The 14,645-nt window shown below is 36.7% G+C and overlaps 1 protein-coding gene across 5 annotated transcripts in view; it reads left to right on the top strand.

Annotated features, from left to right (window-relative positions):
- The window catches only part of anks1b (ankyrin repeat and sterile alpha motif domain containing 1B), a 178,652-nt gene extending 164,007 nt beyond the window's left edge, over positions 1 to 14,645 (top strand). For 3 of the 5 annotated variants that reach the window (XM_059511228.1, XM_059511226.1, XM_059511229.1), the window contains 7 exons: positions 253 to 378; positions 2,042 to 2,113; positions 3,189 to 3,275; positions 3,716 to 3,853; positions 4,625 to 4,792; positions 12,096 to 12,187; positions 13,349 to 14,645. In XM_059511228.1, the coding sequence (XP_059367211.1) occupies positions 253 to 378; positions 2,042 to 2,113; positions 3,189 to 3,275; positions 3,716 to 3,853; positions 4,625 to 4,792; positions 12,096 to 12,187; positions 13,349 to 13,397 (732 nt within the window). In that variant the 3' untranslated portion in view covers positions 13,398 to 14,645. Of the gene's footprint in view, positions 1 to 252; positions 379 to 2,041; positions 2,114 to 3,188; positions 3,276 to 3,715; positions 3,854 to 4,624; positions 4,797 to 10,051; positions 10,177 to 12,095; positions 12,188 to 13,348 lie in introns of all 5 variants that reach the window. The other 2 variants (XM_059511230.1, XM_059511227.1) reach the window with 2 other exon arrangements.

The raw sequence follows: 14,645 nt of genomic DNA, 5'->3' as shown, positions 1-14,645 counted from the left end.
ACATTTTGAAACTCGTTTTCTGAAGTTTGCATTTTCAGGCCCCTAAAACAGCACTGCCGTGTAAATGAATGGCCATAAACCATTAAAAGTTTTCAGTTTTAGTTTAAAATGGTGTTGTGTATTCGTACCCTATGATTATCGTAGATGTACTTGATTAAGTATTAAAAAATAAATAATATCATCAGTTTTTGTGATTGTAACGTAAACACTGGACCTTGATTTACTTTGTTTTTCCATTACCCTCCCTTTCAGCAAGGGGAATGGTGCGAGCCAATCACATTACGGCCTCCGAACGAGGCGACGTCATCTACGCCGGTGCAGTACTGGCAGCACCATCCAGAGAAGCTTATATTCCAGTCATGTGACTATGAAGCATATGTAAGTGTGGGTGTTAAAAGTGATGAATAAAGAATGTTTCTCAGATTTATTTTTCAAAGACTTTAAATGTAAGCGTTCGAAGAATATAGATGTGGATTTGGCCTTGGCGAGCTCCTGTAAGCCATCAGATAGCAAAAGAGAAAAGCGAACGTGAAAGCTATCTGCGAATCCTTCAGTTGTTCAGTGGTGAATAATGGTGTTTTAACCTTCAATCAATACAGCTTTTTCAGCTCTCTCTGGGCCCGAGCATCTCTAGTATTAGCTTACATAAACCCACTCTGTTTCCTAGCAACAGCCGTGTAAATTTGATTGGCTTATTCTCCTGTGCCAAAAAACACTGATGGAGTTTATGAACAGAACCCATGCGTGTAAGTGTGATTGACCCACAGAGGTCAAAGGTCAAGAGTTTATTCCCAGTGTGGAGCTGTGAAGGAACAGACAGATCTGTGGATCAATGTTTATTCCACTAGAAGTAAAATATGTTGCTAAATCTATTGATATTATACTTAAACAATGATGTTGCTGACTCTCATGGCACTTTCAGTCAGTAATGAGACGCTTCCCTGACAAACATGAACACCTCAATTATTATTCTTTTATTTAAAACTGCTATTGTTTTATCAAATTATAAAACATATGAAATCGAAGTAAATATAACTAAAAATAAAAATTAAATGAAACATTACAATTAAATGAAATGGAATAAAAATAATTATAAATATTTGTAAAAATGAAATGTAATACATAATGAAGAATTACAGATATAGAGATATTGTGTGCTTAAATTAAGCTACAAATACAAAAGTAATTGAGGATATCGTACCTGTAGGTGAGATACATGGTCTAGAGTGGATTTGGAAATATAATGCAGGTTATTTTATAATTGAAAATATGACTGTAGCGTGGTCTGTCTGGGTTTTACAAAACATTGTCATCATATGGTACATGCCAGATTGCTTTCATGTGAAACACAGCCCGCTGGCTCTCAAGGTTGTCCTTGTCCGATACCCAGCAGTGCAGCGTAACACTTGATCAGATCACTGCACTAACTAAGCTAGACAGTTGTAATCACAGTAATGGACAGTCTGTGCACACCTACCATTGGGAAAGAAACACCTGGAAATCAGGATTTTGTTGCTCTTTTAAAATAAAAGGAACATAGTGTTGCTTGATGTAAATCTCTGTATTTTGTGGAAACAAAAAAAAATGTTAAGGATAATTTGAATACTGCGGTCGATTTGTCAGGACCATGCATACTTCAACATTTGACCGCCCACATTGACTGCTGTTACTAGTTTTACATGCAAATAGTTTAGACAATAAAAAAAGAACATTTACATGTAAAAGCTTGTGTAAAACTAAATAGTTAAAATATATCATTTATAAACTAGCTGTAGTGAAAACTAATAAAAAAATATAAATGTATAGGTTTTTTTTACACATATAATTTAAAATAGTAGTAATAAAAAATAATAGTATTAAAATATCTATTTTATAAATTAATATAAATATTTAATTTTTATATTAAAATATTAAAATAATTAAAATGATAATAATAATGTATACATAATAGTGTGTATATATAATTGTAATTTGTATCTACTTTTTAAAAATAAAAGTGAATGTGTTTGTCAGTTTCTGATTGTGTGTGTTTGTTCTGCAGTATCTGGGCTCTATATTGGTGAAGGAGCTGCGCGGCACAGAGTCCACGCATGATGCCTGTGCAAAAATGAGGGTAAGAGTTGTGTCGCCATGGCAACCACTAAACGATCTGTCTAGTCATGTTCCCGCTGCCCTCAGGTCACTATGACACACAGTCATTAACAGAACAGGAAATTTCTCTGTTCTTAAAGGACTGTGAGAACGTGGTGTACTAGGGATTAACACGCACGCAAGGGTATGTGAAGGGAAATAATATTAAGGCCAATTACGACTTTTCTCATAATCGCATAAATAACCTACTTCCCTCAGCATATGAATGCAGTGACCTCGCTTTACCTCAAAATACACCTTCTCTTACCTCAGTACCCTGCGGCTTCCCCATTCTCGTGAGATTGATTAACACGGCAGGACAGTTCGGGCACCCTGTTTTTGTATGCATGTAAAACACCATCTCTCTACTTTCTGATGAGACCCAGAGATTTCAAGACCTGCCGCCCCTTGCTTCTCCACAAACACATTAATACATTCAGAGGGTGTAAATTTAGGTCCTCCGTCTCTCGCTCTTTGTTTTATGCAGAATATTTTGACAGGTACAGAACAGTAGAGAACTGCCGATGCACAGGAAACTGCTGAAAGAGAGCGAGAGCAAGCGGAGAAATGAGGTCCAGATGAATATGTATTCCACTCTGACAACTGATATGACAGCATAGGAAGATATGAAAATGAATTCTGATTCTCTGAGGTTCATCATCATCCTCAGGTGCATATGATTTATGCCCCTGCAGCCTGAGGTGGTCTTCCAACCTGGTTTGCTGGTTTTGACAGATCGTCTCCCATTGGCTGGCCAATAAAAACAGCAGACTGGGAGACCAGTTAAAACCACCTTGTATAAGCATCTTTATATGTGGCATATGACATCAGTAAAATGGCGCACAGTGTTATTTTGGCCCTTTTTGTTTGTCTCATGAGATGGCACACTATCTGGGTTATTGCAGGGGACTGAATCACGTTACGTGTAAATAATTTAGTGTGTGTTTGAGTTTGTATTAAGCAGATCTCAGTCAGAGTGTGATGGGGCCTCATGTATGTTAATGTCTGAGACTGTAAGACTGTCTGCTGATCTCTCCTCCTCTCATCCTCTCTGTAAGAAGTCTACAGAACAGATGAAGAAGATTCCCACCATAGTACTGTCTGTCTCCTATAAGGGCGTCAAGTTTATTGATGCCACTAACAAGGTACTCATCAATTTTAACTCTTAATTTATACTTGGATTGTTTATAATAACTTTTATTTCCCTTAATAAGATTGAAATTGTCTGTCAAAAATAAAATGCAGCTGAATTAATCACAATAAAAATTGCATGCCAGTAAAGGACATTAGATAATTCAGTGCTGAGGAAGCATTGAATTGATATTACGAGATGTGCTATTATAAGTCACTTTATAATGTTTTATTGCAATTTTATTCAGTTGGCTAGTTTATTTATATATATATATATATATATATATATATATATATATATATACATACATACATACATACATACACACATACACACATACACACACACACACACACACACACACAAATCACATTATATTGACAGTATGTTAGAAATGTAGAAAAGAAAAAATATGATTGATGATTTTTGGTCGTATTTTTCTCTCTGATATAGAACATTATAGCCGAGCATGAGATCAGGAATATCTCGTGTGCCGCGCAGGACCCTGAAGATCTGTCCACGTTTGCGTACATCACCAAGGACTTGAAATCCAGCCATCATTACTGCCATGTGTTTACAGCTTTTGATGTGGTTAGTGACACGTCAGAAATAAATGCACTTATGAACTTCCTGATGAAGCATAAATGAAAATGAGACATTAAAGCAAAGTTGCAAATGTTGCAAAAAAACTTCAAATATTTGGTTATTACTTTAAGATTAGTATCACTTTAATCAATATTATCAAATGAATGTGACAAAAGGCCAAAAGTGGTGAAACTATGAAAGTCACATTTTTTTTTTATTTGTAATGATGATTAGTTAAATGTATAGTGATTTTTTATATATATATATATATATATATATATATATATATATATATATATATATATATATATATATATATATATATATATTACAAAATTTTTTGTGAAATCACTTGGTCATATTTTATAGCATCTATGCAGTCATTTTAAGTACAAACTACACATTTTCTTATATTAAATAGCTATAATGGCATGTTTTTTACATTTTCAGTTAGGTAAAATTGATTTTTTTCTGTGTTACCGTCTGTCACAGTAACACCACAGAGCTGTTTCTGCGTCAGCTATTCACAACACATTAATAATTTATAATATGCTTAAAGCATGTTTTTAATCATTTAAAAATCACTAAGCTCTGAAATTAGGTGGAAATTAGGAGATGTAGCTGCCAAATGTAGTAGCACTAAATTGAACTCAGATCTTGAGGGCATTTCCGTCATTTTCTCAACTGATTTGCAACAGCGTAGATCCTCCACAAGTGTGAATTGTGAGTTGATTTTTGAAAGAGCATCTCTGATCATCTCTGTGTGTTTTCATATAGAATCTGGCCTATGAGATTATCCTGACATTGGGCCAGGCGTTTGAGGTGGCGTATCAGTTGGCCCTCCAGGCCAGAAAGAGCGGCCACGGGTCATCCACTCTGCCAGAGAGCTTCGACAGCAAACCCTCCAAACCTGTCCCTAAACCTCGCGTAAACATACGCAAGTCTGTGAGTCACTTTGCCCTTTCAGCACTAACACACGCACAAACACTGACTAGAGCCTCTAACCTCAGCCTGTCTCTCCTCATCCATCCGTACATATGTACACCTACACTGCTGCCTGCACACCTTGAACACAATCTGTGTGTGCTCAAGCTGAGTGATGCATCATGGGAAACAAAGTCTCTGGTTTGAGCTGCTAGAATGTGTGACCAGAATTACATTTTGATTTGGTGTATTGATTGAAATCTGGTGTTGATCCACTGAGTGTCAAAAGTTAAACTGTTATTAACAACAAAAACATTTGAATATGCCAATTTCTTATTAATATCAATGTTGAAAACACTTAATATTTTTTTTACTGAAACCATGATACTTTTCTAAATTCCAAAGAACAGCATGTGATTATTTAAATATTTTGTAACTCGTGTAAATGTATTTAGTGTAATGAGTTTTTTTTATTATTAAAACATCAATGAATTTCTTTTGTAATATTGCTATGATAGTTTTTATTATTAATAGAGAGTTATTATTATTAACTAATACTAGAAGGAAAAAAAAATAAAATCTTCAACCTTCAATCTTACTTTATTTCAGCCAGTTGCCAAAGCAACCTTTCTCATTTTAACCTTTTTAACTTAACATTTTTAATATTAATTTAGTTTCACTAGACTAATTCAATTGAAAAAAAAGACAAACTATATACCCATATGAAAAAAAATACTAAAACATTAACTTAAATTAAAATGAAAACAGAAAATTATAAAAATCAACACCAATTCAAAATATAAATAATAGTACCCCAATGATACTATATAAAACACTGATATATATTCAATATAACATTTTTAACAACACCATGAGTATGACAGATAAATACTTTAAATTGTTGTGTTGCACATTATAGTTCACATCTTAGAATCTTATGTTTAATTCAAATGGCTATTCTTTTAGGCCTAACTGTGTTGTTTTATTGTTTCAGAGGGAGCTTTTCTTGTCAATGTTGTTATTTTATTAATATATTATCTTATCTGAAGGCCTAAAAATTTGGTATCCGATCTGGCCCTCAACCTTAAATCTTTGATCATTAAAAACAGCACAGATGAAACATGAATTTATAAGCTATTGATTGATTCCGACATTCGCATCATCTTCTTAGAGGCGCGCCAATATTCAAAATCAATATTGAGAAATGTGTGTTTGGCAGTTTTTGCGTCCCGTCAGCAAAAGTTTATTTGCATTCACCCCAGTATGTCGCAGTCTGTCCCGAGGGACGGAGAGGTGAGTGTTTGATCTGTAAACGGCACACTCCATCTCCTCTCCCTTCAGTGTGTTTAAGGATGAAAGAGATTGATGAAGGCGCTTGCACAAAGCTCCAGCAAGTCGCTTCCTCCAGGGCAGCCTTCCTCTCCATCTGCCCTCATCCCAGTGCCCCTAGAGTGGGCACAGTACCTCCCTTCCCCCCGCCACCAACAGGGATATTACCACTCTCTGGAAGAGGCCCAGATTCATAAAAATAAAACACACCCTGCCTGTTGGAGTTGGATTACGAGCAGGACAGAGAATAGACGGTTGCCTTGTTGAAAATAAACAGTTGCATTATTGAGTCCAGCTTGCAGAAATGACCCTCCCGACGCTTCACTGTCTGTTTTAAAGACCACATAAAATGTGCGTCTATGTTATTAGAGTATATCTCTGTACAAATACTCGGCCAATATGGCACTTTAAATGGAACCATGGCATAACAGAACCATGCATGCAGTGAGAGATGTGGCTGAAATGGGCTTTGTAGGTTCAAATCTGGCTGGCAACATTTTCCAATCCTCACACAGAACAACCTCCTAGACAGCAACCAATCTGGCTTCAGAAGTGGACATTCAACTGAGACTGCCTTAATCTCAGTTGTTAAAGCACTAAGACTGGCAAGAGCGGAATCCAAATCTTCAGTACTTATCCTGCTTGATCAGTCCGCTGCTTTTGACACTGTTAACCACCAGATCCTCCTATCAACCATACTGGCAAAGGGCATCTCAGGAACCACACTTCAGTGGTTTGAGTCTTACCTATCAGATAGGTCCTTCAAAGTACCTAGGAGAGGTGAGGTGTCCAAGTCACAACATCTAACTACTGGGGTGCCTCAGGGCTCAGTTCTTGGACCACTTCTCTTCTCTGTCTACATGGCATCATTAGGTTCTGTCATTCAGAAACATGGCTTTTCATACCACTGCTATGCTGATGACACTCAACTCTACTTCTCATTCCATCCTGATGATCCGACGGTAGCTATTCGCATCTTAGCTTGTCTAACAGACATTTCTTCCTGGATGATGGACCATCACCTTCAACTCAACCTTGCCAAGACAGAACTGCTTGGGTTTCCAGCAAACCCATCGTTTCATCACACTTTCACCAAGTTAGGCACATCAACCATAGCTCCTTAAGAAGCCTTGGAGTTATGATTGATGATCAGCTGACTTTCTCAAACCACATTCTGCAGATTTGCTTTATTCAACATCAAGAAGATCAGGCCCTTTCTTTCGTAACATGCTGCACAACTCCTTGTTCAAGCTCTTGTTCTGTCCAGGCTGGACTATTGCAATGCTCTCTTGGCAGGTCTTCCAGCCAGTTCTGTCAAACCTTTAGAATTAATCCAGAACACGGCAGCAAGATTAATTTTTTATGAGCCAAAAAGAATACACTTCACACCTCTGTTTATCCATTTCCACTGGCTACCAATAGCTGCTCGCATAAAATTCAAGGCATTGATGTTTGCCTACAAAACTACCACTGGCTCTGCACCCATTTACCTAAATTTATTACTTCAGACTTATGTGCCCTCTAGAAGCTTGCATTCTGCAAGTGAACGTCACTTGATTGTGCCATCCCAAAGAAGCACAAAGTCACTTTTACAGACTTTTAAATTAAATGTTCCCTCCTGGTGGAATGGCCTGCCCAACTCAATCCGAGCAACTGAGTCCTTAGCCAGCTTCAAGAATTGTCTTAAGACCCATCTGTTCCATCTTTATTTGACCCTCTAACTTTAGCACTGACTATTCTAAATCTATTCTAAAAAAATCTAACTACCTTTATCTTTTTGTAGTCTATTTTCTTTTCATTGATTTATTTCATTTGATATATATATATATACAGTAGACCTCTAACACTAGCTTGCTCTATTCTTTTTCTATTCTATCTGTTTTCTTTTTATTTATTATATTATTTAAAAGCCCTTGCTACATGTACAGTGTTTAAGTTAACTGAGACTTGTTATAGCACTTATGTATCATTGCTCTTTTTGTTGTTTTTGATTGCTTCCACTGTACTCATTTGTAAGTCGCTTTGGATAAAAGTGTCTGATAAATGATATATATATTTACACACCACCAATCTAACCGGCACCTGCTTTATTACTGCACTGGTCACAGTACTTTACATGTATTTGCACTACTCATATTTTGCACATACTCCACACTGTTCTAGCTAGCACACTGTAAACTGTCTAAAGTTGTTACTGTACAAAGCACAGTAAACCATTTCTAAAAATATCATTGCACTACTGTTATTTTGCATAAAAAAACATTGTTTAACAATACTTTTGCACACTCATCCAACTGTATTTATTACCACTGTTCTCGCGTTGCTGCTGTTCATAATGTGTATATATAATCCTACATTGCTCTGTTCATAATGAACATACAATCCCTACATTGCATTCCTATTTATATTCTGTATATGCTCAATACTGTATATAGCAACTCCACTGTACATTCTGTAAATCATAGCTTCAATTACTCTGAACTTTTATGTATATAAAACACTATTCTTGCACTTCTGGTTAGATGCTAACTGCATTTCATTATGTACTCTGCATAATGACAATAAAGTTGAATTAATCTAAAGAATATAAATATATATATCTATATATCTATATCTCTATCTATATATATATATATATATATATATATATATATATATATTACATTGCATAGAAAAATTGATCACAGTCATGCACGTCACCTTCCATAATGCCCACATCCGGATTATATGCACAATGAGCTTAGTAACAACTACAAAGGTCCCAATCCCGTTTGAATCAGTACAGGAAATCGCAGGCATCCTGTGTTCATAATTATAACTGAAAAGTCTTTTGGGAAAACTAATCCCGTCTGAATAGCGCTTATGTGACAGTTTATGTAAGAATGGATTTATGAATGATTTACACACATTTGTTCTCGATTTTTTTGTGAATAAGGTCCATTGTTGGTCTGAGTGTGTGTGTGTGTGTGTGTGTGTGTGTGTGTGTATTGTTACCCAGAACACTAACAGTATCCTCTGTGACTATGTGTGGTGTAACTCCGATATTGATTTTTTCCTTGTGTAGGAGAAATTGTTCATTATGTTGAGGTACCTCTTCTCCATATGGACACGATACGCTATGTTGCTCCATTAGAACAGATTCCTTCCCTCCCTTTTTTTTTGTGTCCACTCCTGCGTTTGAATGCATATGGGTGACTCTTCAATTAAGGGCATTTTTACTATTTGAAATAATAAAATGTATACATTAATATAAAAAATTAGCTGTATATAAAAACATTTTGGTTTCAAAGCATTAGATAGTTAAATTAAGCTAACAACATGATTTTCAATTTAAAGTAAATATAGAGTCAATCCATTTGAATTAGTAGTTATATGACACTGTACTAACAAAAAGTACCAATAACTATATTGAAGCCAGTTAAGCAGGCAGTATATTTTTAAGTATATAACTATCCAATATTATAACTTATACATTTTGTCTGGCGCTGAAAAAAGATGAATAAAAATCTCATTTCGGGGGATAGCATTAAACATGAACAGATAAATGTTCTGAATATAACTATATCAACAAAAATGCACCCTTATTACACCTATTTCAACTTAAATACTTAAGTTCACTTGCTGCCTTAAATTTGTAAGTATTTTTAAGTTTGTAAGTACATTAAATTGACTTAAAAATTAAAGTTCACACACACATATACATATACTGTATATAAACCTGAATAGCGGCTTTTAACCATTTTTAACACCTGAATTATTATCTACTATACATGTAGGTAGTTTAGTGTAGAAATCTGGTTTGGGGCAGGTCCAAAACAGTGAGATCCTGCCAGTTCTATTTTAAGTGTGTAAATTAAGATAAAAATAGTCTAATTAAATAATTACCTATATACATTAGTGTGTCGACCTCCCCAAGCTTTGACCTCTGTGACCTTTTTGTTCCGCCCCTAGGTCATGCCCCCTCTAGCCGCTGGTCCCTGGGGCATATTTTCACCCCGCACAGGACTCCTCTTAATCCTTCTCCTCTTCCTCCTATCTCACGACTCCTCCATCATCCACACAAAGTTCAATTTCAGGTCTTCTTACATTTCCCTTACCTCGATTTCTTTTTCCCCTTTTTTTCCTTTTTATTTTTAGGACTGTTGGTTACTTAAAATGGTGAATATGTATTTATTATTTATTGAATTATTTATTATTTACATTCATGTTAAATCGACAGCCCTAATGTTTTTGTTTTTGGTCTTTTTATTAACTCTCCCCATCAAACATAAAATTTTCCTTTATTTATGAGACAACTCTTTCCAGCCAAACACATGATTTTTCGGTGCTTCCATGTTTTCACTGTTATACACTAGGGGGCGCTATTATTCAGCTCCTGAATGAGTACAGAATCTCCTGATCAAAAGCACAGGCGAGGAAGATGCAGAATCGAGCGATCACATATGTAAGCAGAGGGATTTGAAAATTAATGCTATCATAATCAATAATCCAATAATTTGTCAACTTTTTGCTCAATGTTGCTTTTTTTTAATTTTTTTTTATTACCTGCATTCAAATGTTGATAATAAAGAATGATTGAAGCTTGAATTAAATTGATTTTTGGTTAATTTTGATGCATCGCATGTTCATATATTCCTATAACAAAATATTCTGGGGGTCCATGAAATTGTAGTGAGAAAGATAAAAAATGCTGAAAGTTACAGAAAATAATTGTAACTCATTCCTTAGTTTTGGGGGAGGACAGACATCCTCCAGACATTGCCCCACATTAAATTATATATATTTTTTTTTTATTATTTTCTGTGGTAATCGATGTTAGGGCTTTTCTCTAAACCAGACTATTCCTTTAACTGATTTCTTTCTATTATTTAACATTCTTTGTTCTGTTCATTCATCTCTTTCTCTTCTGAATCCTTCTTTCCAGTCATCCTGCGATGGTCCTTCCATCCTGAACATCAGCTGACTAAACACGGATAGAAATATTTTAAGATTTGTTATCCAACACACCAACTCACCATTCCCTGAGCAGTTATCAAACCATTAAGCTCCTTTTCAGGTCGATGCTTCATATTAGAGGTTTATTGCGTAAGATTAGCGTCTGTTTCCTTTTTTAAAGCGTTTGGATGTGGAGAAGAATGAAGTTGGTGTGGGAGTGCGTGTTTGAGAGCAGTCAGAGGTAGCCAAGCAGTGTGAGGATTATGTTATTTGATATTCATACAGCTGCATATGGAAAAAGCTGATAAAGAACTCATGACAAGCCGTTAAGGACTCTGCGTCTGTGCACGCGTGTGCTCGTTCTGAGCCATGTATAGCTCAGCTTTATGTGGAGCAAGGCTGAGCTGCCGTGGCAACAAGGAACAGTGTTTTGATTGGTTGATAAAGATGTACTAGTTGTAGGGTAGTTTTGACCATAGCAGATCTGCAAGATGGATATTATGTCACTGATACTTATATCATATTCCATATATGAATCACATATTATGATGTCATACACCAGGGCTTCTATTTTCATAAGTACTAGTTAATTAATATTATTAATAATAATAAACACTTAACTTTTAAAGCTTTTATCAATGTAGATTTATGATAATTTCTACGTTTTTGTTTTGTAACTTTTAATTAGTTGTAGCATATGTATTTTTAATGGACATGAATTAACAATTAAAATAAACATCAACCGTCATCCTAAAAATTGTTGACTGTTGTTTAACTGACACTAACTAGAAAATTATTATCAAATGCTACCATGATAATATTAGTTTAAACTTGTGGTAATCGAATTGATCGATTCTTAGCCAGGACGTTAAATTGTGACACATCCTGCTGTCAAACTTTGTTGAGGTCAGCTAAAGTTTGATACAAAAAAAAGACAAATTCAGTGTATACGCATATGAATGAAAGCGAGCGGAACCCAAGATCTAGAATGGCTGCTTAAAGCCCTAAATTATTAGCGCATCCGGACTTACGCTCTTCCTTTTTCCTTTGTACACCTCAGATGGAGCAGCCCTCAATGGATCAAAAGGGCCACGCCAACGTCCCCTGGATAGTCGAGCCAGGACAGGAAGCCAAAAGAGGAGCAAACACCAAGTATGAGACCACTATTTTCTAATATACACCCCAAATACTGTCCACTCCTGTGTGTGTGCCTTACAGAGAGCGCCCTCTAGAGGCCCTCCACGGAGCCACGGGCCCAGTGACCTGTGACAAGCCCGCGTCTCTCCGCCCGGCCAAGCCCGCCCGTTTACTGTGGCTTCTGCATGACGACACTGCCGCTGTCTTTTCTCTCTTTCGATCTTTTGCCCCTCTCTTTCTTTCTCTCTCTCTATCGATCTATCTCTTGATCTCACTCGCCCCCCCACCCCCACCTCTCTGGCCGCAGCACGATACGGGAAGGTCCCGCTACACTGCCGATCCTCCTCCAAAGCACACAAAAAAAGTGTTGCAAGCGGTTGTTTTTCATTCAGTTTTTCCCCCTTACCTCTTTTGATTTCTCCTTCCCTCCGTTCCTCGCCATTCTTTCCTCGGTTTCTTCGGGAAGCGCCTTTTCAGCCTTTCCCCACCGCCCCCCTCGACTGCTTGAATGACAACTTAAAACCGTAATGCTGCTACAAGCCTTATAAACACATGTTGTTTTTAGAGTCGGGATTTGCTTTCTATCTTTCTTTCTTTCTGACTAGACAGTGTAGGGTTAGCAAGGCGGGAGGGAAACGGAGAGATTTTTGCGAGGTGGGGCATCCGAAACGGCTGGCATAGAAGTGGAGATTGGACTTCACACAAAGGACATTTTGCTTGTGTTGCTTCTTTCGTCTCGTAGCAAAGTTTTCATTTTTAGTACCAGCGCTTGTCAGAGAAAGAAAAAGTCTGCTGTAATTTAAATTCCCTTATTTAGGGGAGATTTCTTTTGTTTTTTCTTAAACCGCACACAATTTACTAGCTTGTTTTATTCAGTCAAAGCTTAAAACTAAATGGTGGATGCATAAGTTTGTCTGATAGCATTTAACGAAGGCTTGCTTTACGACGAGACACTCGTCAAACAATCTCTCAAATTGCGCGTTCCTTACTTTCCAAGATTTTTTTCCGTCGTATTTTCTTTCTCTCCCTTCTTTTGGTTTGGCCTATGAATGAAAACCCGAGCAAGTCCTGAGACGTGCAGTGTAGTTGATGGAAAGCATGCAGTCCGTGTGAACTGGAGAAGGGTGGGCTTTTTTTAATGGACACTTTGGATAAGTGATGTGATTTCATTCACAGGGCAATGGCGGACGCCCATGTCTATTACAGTGGAATTCAGAGAATGTAGCCTGCCCCTAACATGGACCCTCACTCTCACACGCATTGCAAAAACGGACCACAAATACGGAACCTAAAAGCGTCACCGGAGCCTCTCGTATCGCACTTGTAAGGATTCGCACAAGGACTTTTTCGCCTGGGACTTGGCTTTCGCGTACAAGGACCGTCGACATGGACCCGTGGCCTTTTAACGAAACACTCGCATGCGCTCGCACACACACACACTGCATAAAAACAATAGGAGGAGACTGTGGAATTGGAATGTACACTTTTCAAGAGGCAGCGATTCGAATCGCGTTCTGAAGGATTTTGTCGTGTGAGAAACGGACTTGGGAAAGACTCGGACGACTACACTGACTTTTCACCGAATATCTAGTCCAAAATACCATGGCATGTCTGGGCTGGGATGAAAATGGACATTTACATGAATTGCTGTATTTTTTCCTTTTCTGTTTTCTTTGTTTCTTCCTTCTTTTCCTTATTTCGTTTTTTTTGTGGTTATTGATCTAAAAAATATCAATATGCACAATGTGAATGGACTCACTGCAGTAGACAACAATGAAATGGACACGTCTCGTGCCAAAATCACTACGGAGTGGTTGTTGACGTAATTGGTGACGCCATGCAGATTAATATCCATATATTGGCAAGAAATTTTACTGTTTAATAGAGAACTATATTACCATTACTGTAATATTTACAATTATTATAATTATTCTTCTTATTGTGCAATTCTCGTCTGATGTCGTCTTAATGTTACATTATTTTTTTATGACACGTTGAGCTCGAATACGCAGCCATCCGAGAAAACTAAACAAATATTATTCTAGTAATACGGAGGATGTTCGAACGTGTGGATGGCTCCACTTGTGTTTCAAATGAAAATATAAAAACAAATGTCTTATTTTCACTCATTGTCACTGTAGAATTTTGCCACAGTTATGTAAATACATATTTTGTTGACTCATTGTTCATATATGTAATAAAAAAAAACAAACAAAGAAAAAACATGTATTAAGAATGAAAAAAACAAAATAATAAATTGCATTGGTAAACAAGGTACCAAATTTGGCAGGTCAAAGTGCAACACATTAAAACAAAACAACAGTATGTGCAACGGGTGGATTTGTGACATCATTGCTGACTAACATATGTGTAGATAGGCTTGGGCTTCCAGCACACAGATTTTGTAAGTTTGGTCTTTATTTATATTCTTGCAAAGCACACAGAATAAATCCAGATTGTAGAACCATTGTTC

This window comes from Carassius carassius, chromosome 26 (genome assembly GCF_963082965.1).
Source record: "Carassius carassius chromosome 26, fCarCar2.1, whole genome shotgun sequence".
Classification (NCBI taxonomy): domain Eukaryota; kingdom Metazoa; phylum Chordata; class Actinopteri; order Cypriniformes; family Cyprinidae; genus Carassius; species Carassius carassius.
The sequence above is the reverse complement of the archived record's forward strand: the minus strand, read 5'-3'. Positions and strand labels throughout refer to the sequence as shown.